Source organism: Mus caroli, chromosome 2 (genome assembly GCF_900094665.2).
Source record: "Mus caroli chromosome 2, CAROLI_EIJ_v1.1, whole genome shotgun sequence".
Taxonomy (NCBI): Eukaryota; Metazoa; Chordata; class Mammalia; order Rodentia; family Muridae; genus Mus; species Mus caroli.
The window spans coordinates 113,178,712-113,203,389 of NC_034571.1; the positions used below are offsets into that span (position 1 = coordinate 113,178,712).

The 24,678-nt window shown below is 43.1% G+C and overlaps 2 protein-coding genes across 5 annotated transcripts in view; both read right to left on the reverse strand.

The window, feature by feature from the left end:
- Vps39 (VPS39 subunit of HOPS complex) overlaps positions 1–10,354 on the reverse strand; it is a 41,713-nt gene extending 31,359 nt beyond the window's left edge. Inside the window, exons 1-7 of one of the 3 annotated variants that reach the window (XM_021183453.2) lie at positions 10,132–10,354; positions 7,363–7,428; positions 4,053–4,085; positions 3,524–3,588; positions 2,807–2,849; positions 1,304–1,398; positions 395–493 (exon numbers count right to left, since the gene is read on the reverse strand). In XM_021183453.2, the coding sequence (XP_021039112.1) occupies positions 395–493; positions 1,304–1,398; positions 2,807–2,849; positions 3,524–3,588; positions 4,053–4,085; positions 7,363–7,428; positions 10,132–10,204 (474 nt within the window). In that variant the 5' untranslated portion in view covers positions 10,205–10,354. The remainder of the gene's footprint in view (positions 1–394; positions 494–1,303; positions 1,399–2,806; positions 2,850–3,523; positions 3,589–4,052; positions 4,086–7,362; positions 7,429–10,131) is intronic. The other 2 variants (XM_021183447.2, XM_029473727.1) reach the window with 2 other exon arrangements.
- A 2,127-nt stretch (positions 10,355–12,481) lies between these two features.
- Tmem87a (transmembrane protein 87A) overlaps positions 12,482–24,678 on the reverse strand; it is a 48,053-nt gene continuing 35,856 nt past the window's right edge. Inside the window, exons 16-20 of one of the 2 annotated variants that reach the window (XM_021182494.2) lie at positions 20,587–20,660; positions 20,090–20,151; positions 16,968–17,023; positions 16,463–16,493; positions 12,482–13,695 (exon numbers count right to left, since the gene is read on the reverse strand). In XM_021182494.2, the coding sequence (XP_021038153.1) occupies positions 13,654–13,695; positions 16,463–16,493; positions 16,968–17,023; positions 20,090–20,151; positions 20,587–20,660 (265 nt within the window). In that variant the 3' untranslated portion in view covers positions 12,482–13,653. The remainder of the gene's footprint in view (positions 13,696–16,462; positions 16,494–16,967; positions 17,024–20,089; positions 20,152–20,586; positions 20,661–24,678) is intronic. The other variant, XM_021182509.2, reaches the window with a different exon arrangement.

Consider the following 24,678-nt stretch of genomic DNA (forward strand, 5'->3'; position numbering starts at 1 on the left):
GAGGCAAAGGCAGGCAGATTTCTGTGAGTTCAAGGCCAGCCTGGTCTACATTATCAAGTTCCAAGGAATCCAGAGATACCTGGAGATCCTGTCTCAAAACAATAACAAAAGAAAACCAACCAACCAATAAACAATATGAGTCACCCTAATAAAAATATAAATCACCCAGGAACTGGAAAAAGTGCAGGAAAGGCTCCCTTAGAAGAGACAAGATAAAGCAGTGTGCAGGAATGCTGTGGAATTGTGGGCACGAATAAGCAAGCCCAGGACTCTACATCAGTGTCTGCCTGGGGAGAACCTCAAGCTGGGATTAACTAGATCTAACCAAGAGGCTCGAGGCTAGCTACAGTGCCAGCTCCCACCCTGCCTGCACAGCAGGCACAGTGGACGTTACCTGCAGTTCGTGGAATTCTCTGTCCTTCCAGAAGTACAGCTGCAGCTTCTTCCTCACTGCCACACACATCCGCAACACCTCCTCACCCGTCTCAGTGTGCTGAGGAGAGACACCCGAGCCAGTGAGGATTTGATGACTCCATAGCACAGCGGCAAACAGACTGGCGAGTCCCTACCTCAACTTGAATGCAAATCTGCAAATCCCCTGCACCTTAAAGCCCCACTGCCACAGCTGGGCGGAGGAACACCACTCAGTCAAATGCTTAGACACATCTGGTTCAGGATGACTTCTCCACACGAGAATTCCCAATTCAGAAACAAAACCCAGAGTAGACTTCCCATCCGACAACTGCTCTCTCCCCAACTGCCTTTCCTTAAATGTTTCTTGCCCATGGCTGTCATGAGTTGGTGACAACAGACTTGCTTATAATTCTTAGGAAGAATTGGGAAGAGAAAACCCCCAGGCAGAGAGCAATAAAGAGTGGAAGTGGGCTGCCAAAGCTAACAGTGATCCCAGCTGAGAAGAAGATGATGAACTGGCAGAAACAAGATCTTTTTTGAACAATGAAAACTCCCTAATGACAAAGACCATGGCAAACCTGCTTAGAACAAGTCAATTTAATATCTTGAACAAGTTCATGATATTATGTAAAGTCTTGCTTTCCTACTAATGTTTGTCTGACAACCGCCTTTCCTCTGGCTAGTCCCCTGTGACACACAAATACCTGGCATGTTAATTAGCACATGGGGAATGCAAATCTTGCATCTCGTACCTCATCTAACAAGATCCAAAGCAAAGTACTCTCTCTGAAGGTTTTGGGTTTGGATGTCAGAGTCGTCCTTCCATGGAGTGGTAGGAACGTGGTGATGCTGGAGTCACAAAGCCAAGGTCCCCCTCAAGCACACTCACCTGGAGGTCACAGGTGAACAGTGATGCACCCTTGGCCTTTGAGACTGTAGTGATTTGTTGAAATGTCAGTAAGTCATGGACATAAATGTTGTTTTCTGTTTGGGAGGAAGTACAACATCACTATGCCAGTCTCTAATATAGTCTCTAAGATAAAACCAAAAGAAGTAACTGTAACATCTACAAGAAGAGAGCTGTAGCCCTGGGTGAGATGTACCTCCAGTCTCACTAACGACAACCACTCCGGACGCTCACAGTACACCTTCTGACCCGGTGCTCTGTCCCTCACGACTCTGCATGGGCTCACTTCAGCCCTACTGTATGTGTCCTTTTCATGGGTGGAAACATGTCAGCAGCTTTACCCAGGAAATAACTTTCTGAGCTGCGTATGCTAAGAAGTTCCAATTAGAAAAAAGAAATTCTCTCTAGATTTTGTATAAACCATGGCAAGGATTTCTGCTTAAGCAAGACTAACAAAGCAATGCAGTGGTCTCCCATGAACCACTCACTTCTGAGACACCAGCCAGTGCCCAAATCAGGAGAGCGCCAGACTCTGTATTAATCTCGTACTCATATAACCTTTGATAAAGCTTAACTTGGCATAGTAAGAGATTAAAAATAACTAACAATACAACAATTATAACCCAACAGCACCAGCATGTGAGTGCAGTCTCTCAGACTATCTTACTGCCAGCCAGCTCTCTTTCCTTTACAGCTGACCACAGGTAAGGAAAATTGGGCAGGAAGACTACCGGGACATCTGAACTAGAGCAGCTTCCTGCGGTGAGGACTTAGTGCGTAATCTCACTGTAGACCCAGGGACTAAGTCTAAAGTGATTCTGCTATTTAAGCCTCTGGCTAAACAGCACAGGGCCTGAGATAAGTTTCTACTCTTCAGCCTCGGGCTGCTTTGCAAGCCTGGGCTCTAACAATTCTGGCCCCCATCTGTCTCTTGCTTAATAGCGGGCCACTCTTCACCACCACATGTCCTAAGTCAGGCCACAAGGAACACCTGCTGCCACATGATGGCCTTGCTTAAGTTATTCCTTGATGGGCTGGAGAGATGGCTCAGCGGTTAAGAGCACTGACTGCTCCTCCAAAGGGCCTGAATTCAAGTCCCAGCAACCACATGGTGACTCATAACCATTCATAATAAGATCTGACACCCTCTTCTGATGAATCTGAAGACAGCTACAGTGTACTTAGATAATAAATAAATCTTAAAAAAAAAGTTGTTCCTTCTGCCTCCTCCTCTCTTCCTGTGAAGTGTGTCTGCCTCCCCTCTCCTCGGACCCCACAGCGCTGCCACCATATGCATTACCACTCACTTTCTGAATTTCGGCATGATGATCACTGAACAGAGAATTTGAAGAACAGAGTTCAAGTTCATGGCAAATATTGCCTTTATTACCCATATGCCCTGATGTATCTGGTTAGAAGACACCAGCTCATTGTAAACCACTGTTGAATTAACACACGAAACACAAATGTAGCCCTTCTTCTTACCTAACAAGCTGACCAGAATCTTAAACTGGGAAACCACATGGATCTGGAAAACAGAAAATCATTCGACTCAATTAAACATTTCCGGTAATCTGTAACAAACGTTCACTTAACAAGAAGGCTAAATTAGACTAAAGGGTCTGTACTGGTTACAGACACTTGAATCATGATTATGTGTAACCATGGTTTCTGCTTGTGACAGAAGATTCGGGCACTTGACCATGGGCAGAGATTCCCTATATAAAGGGGGTAGAGAGAACATTATCAAGTTCTAGCTTTGGATAGGACTTCAGTGTATCCCCTAATAGCTGATGCATTTGTTGGGAGCCTGGTCCCACTGTTGATTTTAGGAGTAAGGCCTGGTGGGAAATCTGTAAGTCACTGGGGATATGTAATTAACCAAGTGAGTTAGTGCTCATGGCATTCTTCAGTTAGTTCTCAAGAGAGGTAAGGTTGTTAGAACAGGTCGAGTCTCTTTCAGAATCATCTTTGGCTTCCTGCCTGACAATGTGTTTGTTGCACGTGTCGTGTTATAAGCCTTCACCATGGCTGAGATGCTGGAAGCACCATAGTCTTGAACTTCTAGAATTATGAACTCAGTCAATCTCTTCTTCCTAAAGTAGCTGCTTCAGTTATTGCATTACAGTCCTGAAAACAGACTAACACAGCAGGGTCTCACAGAAGCCAAAAGTTCTTATAGCAGTGTGCACAGCCACTTACCTGCTGGATCTTTTTGGAAAAGTTCTTATTGGACTTCTCTAGTGTTACCTCAAACCTGTTACAACCTATGGAAAACAAACAAACCTCTGTAGTCCCAAACACAGAGATACACCTAACACAAGAAAGCTGCAGCATCATATGCACTCCTAAGAAATCTCTAAAAACACCTAAAAGTCAGAGGTCTAAACAGACAGCTGTCTTTACTGCACACTGCAGGTGGCTTTCAACTCCAGTGTTACAGCAGAGGGTCTCAAGCACTTTTGGCATCAGCAGAAAAGATCACACAATGTTTCCCAAAGCAGCGAGGTACCTGGAGTCTGAAGATCTTACCCTACGAAATACCTTGGCCAAGTGCTTCACAGGAAGAGGGTAAAGCATGGTAGTCAAACATGAGAGCCCAAGCCCTGAGACCCAGAACAAAGTCTGCTTGCACCTAGAACTAGCCCCAGCAGCGACCCATCCTGCACCACGAGGGCAGAGCAAACACTACCATCTCCAAGCTAGAGCAGGGGGATGCATCTACACTTACTGCCGCTTTCAGGTGAGGCTACATCTGCTGGCACTGTTACAAAAAAGTGGAAGACAGTCAACACCATAAAAACACGAGAGCCCAGTCTTGCTGGGGATACATACTTAGCTGTAGAAGTTACTGATCAAAATGAGAGCAATAATAATAATAATAATAATAATAACAACAACAACAATAGCTACTACGAGGTCGAGACTAGACACAAAATGCTGGGTTGATTTAATCTGTATTGTGTATCACCTCACAACTAATTCCAAAGAGCTGGTGTCATTAGTCCCATATTTTCTAAGAAAAGGCCTTACTCTGTAGCCTGGGGAGTGGGGGGCATAGATTCTACTACATTGCCTAGGCTGCCCTTGAATTCACTGCAATCTTCCTGCCTCAGCTTCCTGAATGTGGGAATTATAGCACGAACTACCACATGAGTTTTCAGTTTTTCTTAGTATTATTTTATTACTGGGGGCAGGAACACACATCATGGCAAAGGACAACTTGTGGAGTCAGTTCTCTCCTTCTCTCCTTACACAGGTTCTGGGGAGTAAATCTGGGTCATCAGCCAAGCACTTCACGCACTGGACCATCTTGCTGGCCCTCCTTGGTTGGTTGGTCTGTGAGACAGTCTCACTGGGTCTGTGGAACAGGACCTCATTATACAGTCTAGGACGGTCTGCAGCTCTTGCCCGGGCTTCAGGTGTTGGGATTACAAGTATGTAGCACCATGGCATGTTCCAACATCATATTTGAGGTGTCTAACGGAACAGCCAGTGTTTGACAAACATCTGTTCTTACATGTATACAGCTGAAAAGAGCAATATTCTGTTTTTTCAAGTAATTGTATCTTCATTGTTGATAATATACCAAAACTTGATGAAGGGTGTTTCTGTGAATGGGAACTCAACCTCAGACACACCAGTGAGCTTTTTACTCAGTTACACTAAGAGCCCCGATCTGTCTGGCATACTGGATGGCCCTTTTACTCATATATACTTTGAAACACTAACATCTGGAAAAATAGCTTCACCAAGTCACAAATTTTCCAAATAATAGCATATTCGACTAGAATATTAAACATCACACTCATTACTGTCACCCTGACCTCAGTGGAAAAATCTTAAAGGATAAGACCTCAGGGTCTCCAGAGCTTGGTCAGGCCTGATTCTTGTGCTTCAGAGAGGCTGTGACCCTGAGCCATGTGCTCATTGTCCATTCTAGTTGTGTACTGTGGAGTCTGAGGCTACTCTGTGTCGGGAGGATGCTAGAAGATGAGTTCCCTATGTGTCTGGACACCTGTGGAGAGGGACCCTCAGGTTCTTTCAAATGATAGTTGATGGGAAGTTGGTTCACTCTAAGAAGAGGGGTGCCCGGAGCAGGTTTAGAAGCTGGTGATGGCCGTTAAAGCAACTCTGGCTCAGTGCTGCAGAGCCTGAAAGCAGAAGCCTGACATCTCCTGGCCAGCCCTCTTGACAACTGCCTTGTGACAGGAAGAAGTGAGCTGTCTCCCTGACACGTGTTTCCTGGATGTTCCTGCGGCTGCCTGTGGTCACGTCTCCTCCAAGGCACGTGTGCCTGGAATCACCTTGCACCCACCTCCTGCTTCCCCCTTCCTCTTCCCAAACGCCCTATGTGGCCTTCTGCCTCCTGCTTCAGTTTTCCGTCTCAAGTGGGAGCTGCAAGCACACAGCACGGGAAAACCTCTGTAACAGCACCTGCTATGGTTTCTCGTCAGAAAAATGCTGGGCGAGTTAAAAAATAATTAAAGGTCTAAGAAGGCAGCAAGCTTGTGGGGGAGGCATTGACTGGCTACAACTCTTATTTTCTGTTGGCCAATCCTGCCAGACTGCCAGCTGTGTTCCTTTGAAATGACTTCATTAAAACAAAACAAAACAAAACAAAACAAAACCCCACACACAGCCAGGCATAGTGGCACACACCTTTACTCCCAGCACTTGAGAGGCAGAGGCAGATGTATCTTTGCAAGTTTGAGGCCAACCTGGTCTACAAAGTGAGCCCAGGACAGCAAGGGTTACATAGCAAGACCCTGCCTCAAAAACAAATAAACAAAACCAAAAACAAAAAAAAGCAAAGCAAAATACAGGAAAAATTTACTCACTATCCCAAGGGGTCTGAAAATCTAGTCTTTCGGGCAAAACTTAATATGCCATGAAAAAAAAAGCAGCCAGTGCATCTCACACCACAACAACACACATACATTTTCCTGAGATAGTCATGGGCCTGCATACCTGAAACTAATTATGTAGTCCAGGCTAGTCTTGAACTTGCAACAATCCTCCTGCCTCAGCTTTCTACATGCTGCAATTAGAGGCATGAAGTCACCACACCTGGCTGGAAAGACTGTTTTACTCTTAACCTAAGTCACTAAGGAAATCGAGAGTAAACCTAAAAACGATGCACTTGCTGGGGCTGGAGAGACGGCTCGTGGTCAGGAGCACGTGCTGCTCTTGCAGAGGGCTGGAGTTTACCTCTCAGCATTCATGTCTGCCAGCTGACAACCACCTATAACTCCAACCCTAGGGGATCAGGTACGTATGTATGGATACATAATCACGTTCACACATGAAGACACCACACACACACACACACACACACACCACACACACACACACTGACAAGGCTGCATGACACATGCTGCAGTCAGGTGCTCTCCAGCCTCCCGAATATCTAGCTTCCATAAGGAAAAGTACAGATGTAAATCCAGAAGAGGGGGGTAGTCTTTAACAGAATGGATTTCAAATTCTTTAGTTGTTATTTTACATTATTACTGACAAAGTCACCATAAGAACTTGCATTTTCAAAGGCTTTTCAAGCCGACTATTGCTTTATGCGCTTCCAACAACTTTGTCATAGTTTACAAATGACAATGCTAGTATCAGAAAGGTCTCACCAGTCATATAACCACGAAGTAAAACTGGGCATGAACCCAGATCCGCTCGTCCTAGCCTATCCTCATAAGCAAGTGCAATCCCCATCAATGGCTACTGTTCTTTTTGCCTACCACTATGTAGCATTTATACAGGATTCTATTCCATCAGAAACATTTCTTATTAGGTAGTGAATGACCTCTATAAGAAGGAGGCTGGTATTCTGCTCTACCTACCAGAGGAGGCTAGGAAACCACTTATTAAACAAATCCCAGGAGATTCTCATGTTTCTCCCTATTTCCCCACAGCCCCTGAGCCTAGTCACCCCTTTATGGCCAGGAATCTGTTTTTACACCCGTACACTAGCTAACTGGTAAAGCTGACTAGTTAGAGCTTTCGATCCCATCACAAGCCATCGGTCTGACACTCACCAACATCCTTCCGAATCCTGTAGAGAAGAAGATGCCCTTGCTTGGTTCCAACAAGAAGCCATTCCTCTAAAAAGAGCCCAAAGAAAGATAATTAGCTTTTGTTTAACCCTATTTCTTTAGCGTGGATGTCTGAGGAGGATGGAACTATGGCTCAGTAGGAGAGCATCTCCTAGTGTGAGACATATAAACCCTGGGTTAAATCCCCAGAGTGTGTGTGGGGTGGGGAGCACAGGGGCCAAGGAGGAGGAGTGGGAGAGGAGGAAAGATGTCAGACAATGAAACAATCTGAAAACACTATTTTGCCAGACATGGTAGTTTGTGCCTATAAGCCCAACACTGGGACCACTAAGGCAGGAGGACTTCACTGAGTTTAAACCAGCCTAGGCTGCCAAGCAAGAGATACTGACAGATAAGCAACATCCTTGGCTCCATTGTCTAATAGGAAGTTTAGGGGCCAGGGGGTGTAGCTTGTCTTTTACTACTTGGTGGGTTCTTCTCTCTTCCACCTTTTTCTACCCTTTCTTCCACTCTTTCAACCCACTAACACTAGATAGGAGAGATAAAGGATTGAAAGGAAAGGAGGTGACATTCTTGACAGACTACTACATCCTGTTGATTGGGGCAAGTTCGATCTTTGCCTTCAAGATACCTAATTTCTTCTTTCTTTGCTTGCAGCTACTACTTAACAAACCAAGACAGAAAAGAGTCAACCACCAAACAACAATCCTCTCGGGGCCCTAGCATTCATGTCCCTCTGAAAGTCCCCAGAATTCCAAAGGTCACACAATTGCAGAACCAAAGGCAAAATCACACCCCATGCATAAGGCAAATCATGGTCAGCTGCAGTGGACAGTCTGAAGCAGCCCCATACTACAAACCTGGGATTAAATCAGAAACATATTCTCATAATATTTCTGCACTTTTTAACATTTTTAAAAAGACATCAAAACCCCAAAATTGTCTTGTTAGGGCCATGCTATTAGACATCCCAGTGCCAAAAAGGCAGCTGGATTCTATAACTGGAGTTCAGGGATACCTTCAATGTCCTCATTTCTGTTGCCCACAAGAGAGACAGATTATGCCAGTCTTCCAGCTTAAATTTTGTCTGGGTCTTCATGTTCTGATTGCTAGATGAACTTTCCAGGTAAGAGACCAACATACACAAAAGGGGCAGTGACTAGAAGTAGCAATAATTGCTAGTGCTAAAGCAGCAATAGTTATTATCTAAAGCCTGAAAGTGAACAGCCTTCCTGTACTCCAGCAGCGACCTTAGTAACCGAGGGGACCGGGCATTTCTCCTGTTTGGTGTGGGGTCCAAGCAGGACAAAAGCCACTTATCATTCCCAAGCTGGTCTTGAGAAGCTGAGCTAAGATGAGCTTTACTCTAACAATGTGAAGTCAATGAGTCTCTCTCAGAGGAGCAGAGTCAATGACTGTGACACGCTAAGGCAAGTGTGTGGCAGGCAGTTGCACTCATCTTGCTTGGATGTTATGCCTTAGACTGAACTGAATACCTGCCCTGCGTGTTGAAATAGGTAGCACATACTTCTGGTATCATCTATCCGGTGTCATAACCTGCCCTCATGCTTTTGTGCCCCAAAGTGTTCTGGGTACACAGACTATTTCTCATTCATCCTTGTATTCCTGTCCATGGTGGAGAGAACGGTACAGGTGGGTATCCAATACATATTTAATGAAACAAAAGAGAAATGAATCCCTCCATGTATTATTTTCTATGAGGGCACTTTCCTCCAGGAAATGAGGTTTTCTTGAGATGGCTGTAGGAAATTGGGTTCTATTCTCTCCCTAATTCAAAGGACTACATCAGTTTACATTGGAGGTACTATTTTACAGAGGCTAGGGGCTGCTCAAAGAAGAGCACAGAGTAAAAAAAAAAGATGTGAATCCCTCTAAGGAGTCCACAAAGAACCTGCAAGAATGCCTGGGAAGCGCTAGCAACAGATGCTCATCACACTGGTCACCATCAACATTTTCTTGTGGTCCATCGTGGTGCCTTTCTCAGCGTAAACTCTATGTAAAGATTCTGAACTTTACTTTTGTATGAGCCCTTGATATTTAGGGCATGGACATTAACAGAAAACACTGAATTATTTTTACGTAGCCTGTTATGGGCAATAACGACGCATAGAAAAGCACTCAATGTAGCCTGAGAGCCAAGATTTATCTTCTTGAACTCCAGAACACACGAAGGATGCTGACCTTGCTTTCTGCATTGGTCAATCCCAAGAAAAAGTATACAAGGTCGCATGGGTCAGGTTTCACAGCAATCTGTTATGATGCTCTTCCACTTCAGTCAGGTAACTTGGGCACCTCACGACATAAGGTAGTCAAGGAGTATGTGAGCTATCTACTAAAAGGAAAAATAAACTAAGGAACACTAAATGTTCTGAAGCATACGGTGCTAACATTGTCTGTCACCTAGAAAACACCGCAATCATTTAACAAGATGAAGCCCCTGGCAGGCTTTGCCCTTTTCACTCAAGACTTCTTGGGAACCGAAATGGGCCCCAACAGAGCACATTAATAATGTGAGCTCAGCCTCCAACTGCATAGCGCACAAGAGAGAGCGCGGAGCGTCCACAAATGGACTGTCCTTCCTTAACAATCACCCAAGCTGCCCGAGGTCCAGTCACGTCCGCCCTCTCTGACAGCCTGCGTCCACAGCCCACCCACAGGTCAGACGCCTTGCCTCTCTATAGCTTGGCGTGAGGGGCCGCCGCCTCCCTGACCCGAGGCCCCGCGGCTCACCCCAGGCAGCCAGGCAGTCGATCTGCAGGGGAAGCTTTTCCAGGATCGGCACCGGCTCGAAAGCGTCATGCATGGCTGCGGGAGCTTCGCCGCCACCGTCCCGCCCCTGCTGCTGGGAGGAGTCTGCCGTCCAAAAACAGGGAAGACTCGGATCCCACCAGGGACCCCCGCTACAGGGCCTTCAGCAACAACTCCATCCTCGCCGCCGGACTTCCTGTTGCCTTAAGCCCGCCCCTTCCGCCGCAGAAGCTCCGCCCCCAACCCGAGTTCACATCCATACCAGCTGCTCAGAGTTCCTTGGTGTTTGTGGTGGTAGGAGAGAAACTGATCTTTTTTTTTTTTAAAGATTTATTTATTTGTTTTATTTACATGAGTGCACTATAGCTGTCTTCAGACACACCAGAAGAGGGCATCAGATCCCATTACAGATGGTTGTGAGCCACCATGTGGTTGCTGGGAATTGAACTCAGGACTTCTGGAAGAGCAGTCAGTGCTCCTAACTACTGAGGCATCTCGCCAGCCCGAGAATCGTCGTCCTAGGCAGACAACGTAGTGAAGACCTCTCGACGAGGAATTGAGCTCACTGGGCTGGGTGTCAGGAGAGGTGGCACCCAGACATCCCAGCACGCAGGAGGTCCAGTTATCTTCAGTTTGAAGCCAGCCTAGGATACATGAGGCCCTGTCTCAAAATCCCGCCCACCCAACCACCGAGGAAAAAGGAACTTCTGCCTTGGCGTCAGTCTTGGCTTGGAGATATACCACTTAGGAAATTTGGCTTTTCGTTTTCTTCGGAAATAGATTGTTGCAGGCCTTACTTTCGTACTCTGCAAAACCTTCTTCAGAGTAAGACCGATTAGAATCGTGAACATCTGTCAAGTCTGACACACTCTAGCCAGTCAGTAGATTGCTTCAGTACCATCATTACATTTCAGCTAATTCTTAGGTGTACCTTAGGTTTACATTGTTAAAGCTGTAGACCAGTGATTCTCTCCTAGTGCCTAGTCAAGCAACTTTTGAAAAATTCAGGCTCAGACCTCATTCCAACTTTACTCAAACTTTGGAGAATAGTATGAACTCAAAGTGAGTTCATACCCTTGAACACGAAAGCCATTATAGGCTAATGTTACTTAGCCCCGGCATAATCCCTTAGGGATTGCATACAGGACTGTGTTGTGTATGCACTGGAGGATGTTTGGAAGCAACCTCAGAATCTACCTGCAAGAGATTCTAGAGCAGCCTGCCCAAAGGTCAGATACATGAATGAAGATGTAATTTGGTAAACACTTCTGGCGAGCCACTGTTACTGACCAATGTTTCAGGCCAGAGGTCAGATAGATGTCTTCCTCAGCTGGTTTCCATGTTATGAGAAATGGCCTGTGTTTTTGTTTGCTCGTTTCTGAGACACATCTACCCCTTTTACAGTTAGCCAGTCTAGCTCACCGGCAAGCCAGTAAGCTCCTGGGACCCACCTGTCTTTAGTCTCAGTGTATGGGCACTAGCTTTGTCACATGGATAACTCGAATCCAAACAAACCCGGATCCTCATGCTGTGTGGCAAACACTTTACAGAGTCATTGTCCTGGCCTCCAGGCCATTGCACCTGGAGACATTGCTAAAACGTCCGTTTGACTCAATCAATCCAGAATGGGATCAACTGATCAAATGTTTCTTATAAGACTTGCCTTGGTCATGGTGTCTGTTCACAACAGTAAAACCCTAAGACAATACCTTATTTCCTATTATTGTTCTTTAAGAGTTCTACCAGCCGGGCATGGTGGCGCAGGCCTTTAATTTTAATCCCAGCACTTTGGAGGCAGAGGCAGTCATACTGCTTGTGGACGTTGTACATCGTGGTGCGCACTAGGCTCCGCACCACGATGTACAACGTCCACAAGCAGTGGTTAGCTTTTTGTCAACATGATATAAGCTAAGAGTTACTTAGGAAATTCATTTAAAAGGAATGTCTCTATCAGATTAGCCTGTAGGCAATTCTGTGGGGGCATTTTCTTGATTAATAATTGATATGGGAAAGCCCAGCCTACTGGCACTCCTGGGCAGGTTGCTCTGGGTTGTATTTAAAAAAAAAAAAAAAAAAAAAAAAAAAAAAGGGCTGGAGAGATGGCTCAGAGGTTAAGAGCACTGACTGATCTTCCAGAGGTCCTAAGTTCAATTCCCAGCAACCATATGGTGGCTCACAGCCATCTATGATGAGATCTGGTGCCCTCCTCTGGTGTGTCATATGTTTCAACAGAAAATAAGAGAATCTGTAGTAAAAGTCATGGAAAGAAAGTCTCTACTAGGGTCTGAAAGAAGGGTGTGAAGGGAAAATTTGAAATAAATGAGAGAGACACTAGTTTTGTTAAAATTTTTATATTAAAAAGTGGCATGAACTTTTCATGTAGAACAAAAATTTAGGGAAGGCAAAACGGGATCAAACGATCAAAACTGAAATACAGTGCTTCAAGTGAATCCCATCACCTGGTGATGTTATAAGCAGTCTCTAAGCCAACATCAGAAACTAGAACCATCAATCTTTAAAAAGAAAAAAAAGCAGCAGCAGTCTAGGGCCTCCATACCACTTCATGCAAGAATACCTGCTTATAAAGCAACGGGACCTGTTCCCTCTCTGTAAGCTCCCCCTTCTGAAGCATGATAATCCCTCTTGCAGGGCGAACAATCACAGCACGGAAACAGAGTGCCTCTTGGCATCTGGTGCAATCCCAAAGAACGGCATGAAGGGAAATCAAGCATCGCCTGTGACTGCAATGCTGCCCTTGAGGCTGACTAAATGGTAGTTAAAAGTTTTGGAGTGTGCACCACATTGCCAGCAATGGGATGTGTCATAATATCAGATGTCAGAAGAGTTAGTATTTCTCTTTAAAGCACATCTGAAATAGAAAAATCTTTAATATACACCATTTGTAAACAAAATTGCACTTGATTTTGAATCACATGTAAGTTTCTCTCGCTTCCCGCCCCCCCCCCCTTCCCTTTTGGTCACTGATAGATCTATAGTTCCTTAACTCAAAAGGGCCTATTCCCCACAAACTACTTCTGCAAGATGTAATCTTGACTTCCCAGGAAACTCAAAAATAAATGATAATTTCTCCCATTACCAACTTCCTAAATAAATAAAATCACAGGCAGTTGCTCCTAGAGATGACAAACTATGGTGTAAATGACACAGTCCTTTCATAAACTTTAAACTTCCTAGTCTGACAGATTAAACAATGGAATAGAAAGTTCAGGGACAACATGTAGCTTGCAAAAACAGCCATGATGGGGTTGGGAGGGAAAGGGTGTCGATGATGTAAAGAAGCTGGTAGGTTTTTCTCATCCCATGGATATGTTTCAGTAAGCTGCTCTCCTTGGCTGACACCTCTCCCCAGCTCCCATGCACAGAGATCAAGAAACAGAGGAAGATGTCATTGCCTCCTTTAATCCCATGGAGCAGTGCAGAAGACTGACACACAAGCTGTCTCTTCCCCAATACAAGCCATCTTCTATGGCAGTTTTCCATTGTTTACTCCATCTTTGACCTTTCAAAGTGTGTGATCATTCGTTCCTAAGGAGGAAAAGATTTATTCTAAGTACATAACTTAAAAAGGTCTAAATTCTAAAAAAGTTCTATATAAATGGCTCAAACAATATTTTTTCACAAATACCTTTCTAGGTTAATTGTTTATAGTAGTATATCTATGGTAATTCTAAAACATTACAGGCCCCATCTGAGGTTAAATGACTCAACTACATCTCAGAAGGAAATTCAACATGCTTTACAGGCTTTTAGTGTGCAATACAATACTGTTACATGCAAGCACAGTGCTGTACCGTAGATCTGTGAAAATCTTATTTTAACTGAACTCTGGTGTATGAGTCTGTCTGTGTACCTTCTGGCTTCAGGTACCAGTCATAAACATGATGTACTTACATATGTGCAGAAAAATGCTTATACATATAGACTAATACAAAAATAAAAAGGTGCAATAGTAATAAACTCAGGGGCATACTACCCAGCCAGTCAGAAATATCATGCTGCAATGAGATTCAATGAGAAAAATTGTTTAAAAATTATGGTAGACACACAGAGGAAGACAACAAAATAGATCCGCTGGCCTCTATACACACACACACACACACACTGCACACTAAAAAAAAATAAAATAAGAGCTGGGCGTGGTGGCACACGACTTTAATCCCAGCACTCAGGAGGCAGAGGCAGGCAGATTTCTGAGTTCGAGGCCAGCCTGGTCTACAAAGTGAGTTCCAGGATAGCTGAGGCTACACAGAGAAACCCTGTCTTGAAAAAGAAAAACAAAAACCGTAAGGATGCTAAATTTTGTGTTTCTTACCACATAAAGAGCACTGTGGTAGCCATTATGTTTACTTGCAGTATTTCCACACAGGCAAATGTTGAAGGGTGAAACCAATGTCCCAAAGCACTGCAGTAACCACGAATGCCATATGTGGTAGCCCATGGAACACAGTGCAGCTAGAGAGCTGAGGCCTAGGGAGGCCACCAATGGGAAACACAAAGCAGAGGAAGACCTCAAGAGAGACCCAGGTATCTTAAGAATGGAACCCAGCCAGAGATTGCCCCACCTGGGGATCCATTCCATAAACAGCCACCAAAACCAGACACTATTGTGGATGACAACAAGAGCTTGCTAACAGGAGCCTGATATAGCTGTCTACTGAGCAGCTCTGCCAGTACCTGACAAATATAGAAGTGGATGTTCAGAGTCATCCACTGGACTGAGCACAAGGTCCCCAATGGAGGAGCTAGAGAAAGTATCCAAGGAGCTGAGCTGAAGGGGTCTGCAACCCTATAAGAGGAACAACAATATGAACTAACCAGTACTCCCAGAGCTTCCTGGGACTAAACCACCAATCAAAGAAAACACTCGGTAGGACTGGTGGCTCTAGCTGCATATGCAGCAGAGGATGGCCTAGTCGATCATCAATGGGAGGAGAGGCCCCTGGTCCTGTGCAGGTTGTGCCCTTGGTCCCCAGTATAGGGGAATGCCAGGGCTAGGAAATGAGAGTGGTAGATGGGTTGGGAAGCAGCGGGAGGAGGGAGGGGACAGGGGATTTTCGGAGGGGAAACTAGGAAAGGAGGTAAGATTTGAAAGGTAAATAAAGAAAATATCTAATAAAAAAAGGTATAATAAAAATTTTTTTTAATTAAAAAAAAAAAAAGAATAGAACCCAGAAATCAAAGTGTGGGGTGGAGCAATTCAGATTGGAAAGGTACAGTTTTCACTGTTTCAATGGATAGAACAGCTAAAGGATTTGACATTTTTTATAGTGCCATAAAGCAGGCCAGTGAGAAATCAACAAAGAGTCAGAATCTGGTAAAATGTTCCTAAAACACTTTGTTACAATGATCAGAACACCCTAACATTCAAAAGATGTTATAGTCAGTTCCATAAGCCTAGGCCACAATAAGACACCATGTGAATGCTTCTCAATAGACTATATAGAGCCACAGTAAGACTAAAAACTTAGTCAAAAGGTTCAGCAGCAAGAGAACTGGCAGCTCTTTCAGAAGACCTGATTCAGTGCCCAGCCCCCATGTACTGATTAACAACCACTTCTAACTCCAGTTCTAGGGGATCCAATATCTTCTTCTGGATTCTGAGGGCACCACATATACAAGTGGTGCAGACACACATGCAGGCAAAACACCCACACACATGGGGTAAAATTTAAAAACCAAAATTTAAAGGGGTAAAAACAGATTTAAATCATCATAAATATTAGAGATACTAATTATAATATCATTTTATAGAACAGAAGCACAGAAGTGTTGAATTTAGTAACAGATAACTTGCAATAACTTTGTTCTGATTTACTGTAGTCCTTTCTCAACCCTATTCCTAGCTTTCCAAGATTAGAGTAGGATACAGCTGAATTTCTTAAAGACAAAATAACTGCAAAGTACAGAGTTCAGTGTCTGTTTCCCAACTTTTTTTGTTTGTTTTTTTCAAGACAAGGTTTCTCTGTGTAGCCCTGGCTGTCTTAGACTCACTCTGTAGACCAGGCTGGCCTCAAACTCAGAGATCTGTCTGCCTCTGGGATTAAAGGCATGTATCACCACACCTAGTTTGTTACTAACTTCTAATTCATAAGTCTGACCATGTAACTCTGAAAAAGGGACTATGTACACAAAGATATACAGAAAGGAATTTTTGTATGCCCATTCCTGTCTTTTTCAGCCAAACCAGTCCACACGTGAGTAGGCAGTCAAGATTCTTCGTCAATGGAGAACTCATGAGTGGCTATTTAGTTACCAGATCAAATGAGATAAAGTCCATGATTTGATCACTAACCTCATCTGAGTCCAGCAAGGCCGGAAGTGCTCTGCAGAGAAACATGATATTAAATAAGGTCACAAACTGTTCATGAAGGACAATAGACAAGGAGCAAAATTTAAACCTTTTTTACAACTTAGCTAAGATCTGTATCTCTTTTAAGATACAAACAAATTAAAAAATAATCAGAATTATTCAAGTTATAAAGAAAGAATTAAACATACCCTACAGAGTGGCTGGGTCTATGTCTCATTAACATTAAAGCTCCAGGAAGGAATTCAGAAATTTAAAAAGAACTAGCCAACGGACTTTAGACTGACCTAGGGCTAAATCATTATAAACAGAAATAGCATGCAAATGAGCAGTCCTAATTATTTTTGGTTTTATGTTGCTCCTAATATTTTAACCATTCCTTGATACTTCATATTCTCACTAGACTTCTCCTCAGTTTCCCTCTGAAAACAATAATAAAGTAATACTAACATCGAAACGGGATTCTTAAGGTAAAAATTCAAAAACTTACACATCAGTCACAGAAGAAGGGACATTTTCTTCTACCCATTTCAAATCATCTTCCTGCTGGGAACACATACATATCAGCTATTACTAAAACATACCAATAAATAATTTGTCTCAAGAATAGATCTGAACTCCTAAGACCTTTATTCTTTTAGCAGCCTTTCATTATCCTCCATAGCACACATACATAACAAATGAGGCTGACAGAAAATTCTATTCAACTCTCTTCAAATACCTTTGACTAACAATTCCCTAGTATCCCATTAGTGTTAATTTATAAATGTTACAGTGTTCTCTTAACCTGGCTAGTTCCCAAATAATGGAGACTGGACTGTTTTATTCATTTAACAGCTCTAAGGCCCAACAGCTGACCAGTATTAATCTATCTGAATCTTCTAGGCAAATCTGGCTATCTTCCAGCCATAATTCCTGAGATATTTGCATTCTATAGCTTTCTCTGCTCCACTTGTTTTCTCATGATGTCTCCTGGACCATCTCCCTTCCTGTCCACTCCCCTGGCTGGGAGGAAATCCAGCCATTTCTTTTCCCTGATCAGTCATTGGCTGCTCAGCTCTTATTGACCAATCACAGGGAATAATTGGAGAGCAATGTTTACACAACATTGAGACAGGAGATTCTCAGAACAAGGACTGCAAGCAGACACAGGGACACAGAACTCAATGTTTGGATAACACACAGATGATCTCTACACAGTGCACAGTAACATTATGCCTACAAGCCTCCATCCTAACTACCACTTAGGCTTTTCCTGTGACTTCAACATTACTACAGTTCACAAATAAGACATCATGCAGCAATTGTTTTTCTGGGCTTGGCATATTTAAGAAACTGTCTCCTAGTTTACCAGTTCCTAAAAATGTCAGGATTTTAAACACAGGGTTTCTCTGAGTAACCCTGGCTAGCTGGCCTTTAACTGAAAGATCTGCCTGCCTCTGACTCCTGTGTGCTGGAATTAAAGGCTCAATCATACCCAGGTCATGGAGTAAAATTTAACTGAAGTATCTTTGCTATTGAGGCTGCAACAATTGGCCTGGAAATGCAGGCATCTTTTCCACACACAGACTTGCATGCCCAGTATCAGGATTACGAGGTTACGGAGTAAGCAGCTTCACTTTTTCTCAGGAACTCTCCGCACTAACCCATACTGAGCAGAGTACAGAGGGGACCGCTCATGGTGGGTTTATTTTGCATTTCTTGATTATCTGTGGTGAGCATCTTTAAAATATATTACATTTGTAATGACGTCCTGTGAGGATTTCTATTGAAGGCCTCTTTTGAGTCAGCATGCTTTTCTGCTACTGACTTATTTTGAGTTCCTTATACATATTAGCCATGTTTTTTTCTCATGAGGTGGTTGTCTTCTCACTCCTGTTGACTGCTCTGCCATACAGCACCTTTTTGGTTTGAGGCAACTCTGTATGATGACTCTTATTTTTGACTGAGGCCTGGACTGCTTGATACAAATTTAAAAACTCTATGTAGAACAGTATGATGCAGTGTCTCTCTGGTTTTCTTCTCTGAGTTTTACAGTTTCAGGCCTTACATTTAAGACCTTAATCAGCAACCCCTACAATCACCCCACTTACAGTACTAGGGATTGAATCTAGGGCCTCATTCATATGAGGCTGGTATTCTACAACTGAACTATAGTCCTACAGCCTCCAACTCATTTTGAATAGAAATCCAGTTTCTTCAACACACTACTGACTGGAAAACAAAAAACTTTCCTTTCCCTATTATGTGTCCTTAGTATCTCTGTCAAAATTCAGGTGACCAGAAGTATGTAAGCTTACCCTTTGGGCTCTCTACTATGTCCAACTGGCTCACAGTTGATTACAATGGCTCTATAGGTTGGTTTTAGTTATGCTGTGATTTATACCTGAGACTCATACATGTTGACCATCCTCTACTGTGAACTGTGGCTCTAGCTCCCTGTGGAATACTTTGTGTACATGTAAGTATCTATGTGTTCATGTACATGCAGGTATGTATGAATATATGTGCACTCAGGCCAGATATAAGCATTTGCCTTTCTCAATCATTCTTCACCTTTTTAAAAAAATGTATTTATTCATTTATAGTTGTGTGAAAAATCTGGGGGAGCCAGTTCTCTACTGAAACTCAGGCCGTCAGGCTTGGCAGCACAAGCGTTTAATCACTGAGCCATCTCACACCCACCTTACTTTCTGAGACAAGTTTTCTCACTGACTCTGGAGTACTCTTATTATCTAGATGGGCTGACCAGCAAACACTAAGGATGTTCCTTTCTCTACCTCCCAAATCTTGGTTACACATGGTACCTGGGAAATTTGATGCCGGGCCTGGGTATCTGTACGCAGGCCCTTATGCTTACACAGAGAAGCTTTACCCACAGAGGAAAGCTGCCTCCTCACTCCCACTGTGCCACATTTTGAAGCCAAATTAGTGTGGTGTCTTCTGCTTTGTTCTTTTTCTCAACAACACTTCAACTACTTAGGTGTTTTACTTTTACTTTTGTGGGTTCTTACAAATACTGCAGTTGCTTTTTTTTTTTTTTTTTTTTTTAAGATTTATTTATTTATTATATGTAAGTACACTGTAGCTGTCTTCAGACACTCCAGAAGAGGGCGCCAGANGGGCGCCAGATCTTGTTACAGATGGTTGTGAGCCACCATGTGGTTGCTGGGATTTGAACTCTGGACCTTTGGAAGAGCAGTCGGGTGCTCTTACCGACTGAGCCATCTCACCAGCCCCTGCAGTTGCTTTTTAAAAAGATTGGGAAAAGTGTCATTAGAGTCTTGCTAGTGATTGCAGTAACTGCTTTGGATAAGTACGGGTGTGGTAAAGGTAAATGCAGGGCAGCAAGGGGGCTGCTGCCAAGCTGGAAGATCTGGATTCATTCACTAGAACTCACACGGTGGCAAGCGAGAGTCAACTCTTGAAAGTTGTCGCCTGACCTGCACACAGGCACAGCTCATAGCCTACTCCACTCACACCCATGTGCAGGAACACAGAAATGTAGTATGTACTAAAATCATCATCCAGGCCTAATTCACTGCCATGCTAGGTTCCACCGTGGGCCGCAGCCCAGGCCAAGATCAGGAAGGAAGGGAAGCGCCCACTTACTGCTTTGTTTACTTTACTAGTCCCATTTGGTTCCTGCTTGGTACTTCTCATTTTCATTCCTTCTGCAAAAGGAAAGAAAAAACAACAAACCCCTCATAGATTGGTGAACTCTCCTCACACTGGCAACAAAAGCAAAAACATATTCAGAGATTTAAGCTTACTGTCTGAATTTTTTTTTTTTTTTTTTTGGTTTTCAAGACAGGGTTTCTCTGTATAGCCCTGGCTGTCCTGGAACTCACTTTGTAGACCAGGCTGGCCTCAAACTCAGAAATCCACCTGACTCTGCCTGCCAAGTGCTAGGATTAAAGGCATTTTAAAGGATCAAACTGCCCAGCTATGGTTCACCTTTAAACCTTGCTATTCTCTCTTTATCCTAACTTTACCAAACAGATAAACTCATGGTTTTTGGTTTTTTTTTTTCCTTTTAGAATTTTTTTCTTTGAAAAAAAAAATACTAAGAGCACAAATCAGAACAGTGAGTTTCTTTCAAAGCTCACCAAAGCTTTCCTTCAGCATCGGCTCCTTCTGCTCATCCTCCTCATCTTCCTCTGACAACGGCGAGAAGGCAAACCTGACAAAACAGGAACAGGAGGAGTCCACAAGGGAGCAGTCTCTCTTGGAACATCACAGAACTTCTGTTGAAAGTGCAACTGCAATGCTTCCTCCCCTTCACAAAGTCCTTAAATGCCTGTATCATCAGCTGAGTAGCAGGATAGCATGGGCCACGCACTACTATGACTTTAGACAAGTTACTTATTGTCCTCACGTACAAATGGAGACAAGAGAACAACAGTCAGAACACTCAGTAGTAGTTTCCAAGAAGTATAGTCAAGCAGGGTGAGCAGCCCAGTTGTGATCCAGCAAGAGGGAGGAGGAGGCAGAGGCGGAGGCTGAATACAAGTTCAAAGCCAGTCTAGTCTGGATGACACAGTGAGACCCCGTCTTTTATTAAACAAAAAAAAAAACCTCCACAAAATCAACTCACTATGAAGTACTTAAAACCATACCTGATATATTTCAAAGACAAATATCACACAAAAGAAAATAACTCTAATTTAAAACTGTGGCCTTCAAGTGGAGTTAAAAAAAACAAAAAACAAAAAACAACCAAACAACAACAACAACAACAAAACCCCCAAAAACCAAGGCCTAACTTTAAATGCTGCAGGTATTTTAAAATCTCAGTCTGCACGTGAGATGGCTAAGGCCTAGTCAACCACCCAGTGGATACCTTCCCCTTAGTACTGCCGAGGGACTTGGCTGCCCTAGAAGGCTTGACCTCACTCTGCACTTCACACTTTGTTATCTACACTAACATTTTCATTTGTTTTAAATCTCTCGTGGCTAACTTAACTGGTAAAGATCACAGCTGGTGTTTGAAAAGCATCTGAAGTCAGAGTAAGACAGAGGTCTCCTCTCACAGCCGCTACTTAATGTTAACAAATAAGGTCAAGCCCACATAACAATGTAAGAATGAAAAGTAAAGCAGAGATTATCGCCAAGGAAGACTACATAAGGCTCTAGGTTCAACCCGTAGTACTACCACCTAAAAAAGGAGAGCAACTACCTTAAATCTAGCATAACCATAGTTTAATACAAGATACTACAAAATCTAATTATAACATACATTTTGATAACCAATGCAACTAGAGGGTGAGTTAAAGAATCCTTAAGGTGTAACAATTATGCCAAAAGGCTGCCTAAGGAAGAAATGGGTTTACTAGTAGCCACAATATTTTTATACTACAGGATATGCACAATTATCTTTTAATTATCCAGTCTCATAAATTAAAGGGTTAAATGAGTTACAGCATCAAAAACTATGAAAACATTATATAATGGTTTTTCATTCATTTGTGTGTATGTATGTATGTGTGTGTGTGTGTGCAGGTAAAGTAACACATGAAGGTCAGAGGACAAAGTGCAGGCGGGAGTCACGTCTCATGAATCGAGGGAACTGAGCTCAGGTCGTCAGGCACAGTGGTAACAGGCGTCTTTACTAATGAGTCCTCTCCATGGACCTGGGACTGCAATGGTTTTAGAAGACAGATTAGTTTCTTATTTAAAGATATCCCTACCACAACCTGGTTGTTATATGTTAGGTATATTCATGGTACTTCTGTGTCTGTCATCTCCATGCCTTCAGAAGGCCCTTAATTTTGTTGTTTTGTCCTTTTCGAAACAAGGTTTGTCTGTATAGCCCTGGCTATTACTGGAACTCACGCTGTAGACCAGGCTGACCTCGAACTCAGAGATCTGCATGTCCCTGCCTCTTGAGTACTGGTTTTAAAGGTATGTTTCCTAGGCTCTAAAGAGTGTGGTCTGTAAAAGTGGGTTGCAGGCCATGTCATATGAGAATTAATATCCATGTTACTTCTGACCTATCTAGGAAATTGACCACCAGGAAGGATGTTAAGTGTAAGGTCAGCCACACAGCTGTATGTAATTGAATCCCAACAGAAACTCAGGGTTCAGGTTTCCGAAGCTGGCAAGACTTGGCAGTGATGTATTTGACCAAAGGAAAGCAGCACTGCCGGGGACATTGCAGACACAACTAGAAGCTTTGGTGTGGTTCCCTCCAGACTCACACTGACTCTCTTTTCTTGGCTTATGATAGCTTTTATTCTTTTTTTGAAATAAACAGCAAACAAGAGCCTACTATCTGCAGTGACCTTTGTTTGTCTATCTAGTAAATTACTAAACCTGTGAAAGATGGCAGGCTTGCAATAAGCAGTAAGTTTGCAGTGAGCAGGAGACTGGCCCAGTCTTTTCTGGGCTCTTCTTCCACACTCTGGAGCTTGACTTTCTCTGGTAAAAGTAGAAGAGTTCTTTGCTAGTGCAGGGTCATATTTGGGTGTTTGTTTGGGGTATGGAATGATAGAGCAGATATTAACTAATAAATGAATAAAATACATATGATTTAGAAAACTGGAATGAAGGAAACAGTGTGCGGGGTGTTGTTTAATAGTTTCCTCAAAGAGTGAAACATTCTATTCTGTAGGGAAGTTCCTTAAACAGGAAGGCAAACAATGCAAAATAGCTTCTACAAGTTCCTGAAACCAATCAGATTCACTAAAACCCTTCCTACCAAAGTAAGCAATAAAACCTTAGAGTCCCTCTCAGATATTGAAAGCTGAGCTGCAAAAAAGATTCAGCCAAGCTACAAAAGAAGACTCTCAGACAAGGTAAGGGACAAAGATTCTGAGACCAGACCAGCTGCCTAGAAGAAGAAAAACCATCCATGCTACCTGGAAGAGGGTTAGAGCAACTGAACCACATGGAAAGGACACTCTTCAACCTGTAGAGCTACCTGCAGGCTGTGCAGTGCTCCAGGTCCCCAGCTTTGTGAGCTAACACCCATGCTGGGTGGCTTTGGTGATGCAGCTGTCTTTGAATCATTTCTGCTTCTGTAAGTAACCCTTCACTCAGATTCTTGTAAATAAATAACCCCAATAAAACTCATTGGTTCACCAAAGTGGTTTTGTAGCATCTGTACATTGGTCTGTTGCTTCCTATCTGGGGTGGGTAGATGTGTTTTCCAAGGAAATATTCTGTCACACAACAGGGTGGGGAGGAACAGGACAAGGGGATATTGGAGTACATCATCAATATACAGGGCATTATTATACCCTATCTTAGGTTTAATTCTTCTTATATTTAACACCATTAGCATAACTAAGCAATTAACATGAAGTTATAAAGAATGCAGGCAATGTTGGGAAAAGAAAGCAAGACAGTAATGCGGAAACCTTTAAAGAAAAAGGAAAGGAACCTTTAAACCTAATTAGAGCTAAAGAGTAACAAACTAAGGACAGATACTAGAGGCCCCCAAAGCTATACATTCCTCCCTACCAGTACTGTTTCAGCTTCCTTTTATTTTCTCTATTACTTCACTTTTTTTCTGAGTGAACACAGTAAGAGTGTACTTTAAAAACACAGCAAAGCTACTTTCACTTGTTTTCTTTCCCAGTTTTTATTTGCATATCTGATTATTAAGTTCTTACTCTCCCCCTTTTGGATTATGTGGTTTAACATGAGCTCTTAATCATCTAAATATGAGAGGGGGGAAAAAGAACAGGAACAAAGGTGTGGGTGCTGAGATGGGGCAGCTCCTAGCCAGGATTTGCCTGCACTAAACAAATACCATTAAATGATGACCTGAACTCCAGAGTTAGTAACAGACTTTCATCTCACCCCATCATCACCATAAGCTAGACAAGGCCTACAGAAAGATTCTCAACTATTTTCTCTTGTATTTACCTAAACCAATCATTTGTAGTCTAAGATGCTGTCAGAGTTGAAACAGACCTAAGCAACTATAAAACAGGAAACTAAGGCTCACAGACATAAGAGAGACAGGATGCCAGACCTGAAGAGCTCTAGTAGGCCAGAGCATGACAAACATGGCTCTGGCCAGCCTTCCCTCTTCCTTAATTACAGTGTTAGACTGCATTCCTACCGCTGGTAACCAAGTTCTAGTCCCTTATTTAGCTACTTCCTCCTCCTGAAGCTAACTACCAAGGTCTGGCTATCAAAGTACTGAAGTCCAGCAATCAAAAGCCCCCTTGTGACTACCCTAATTAATCTGT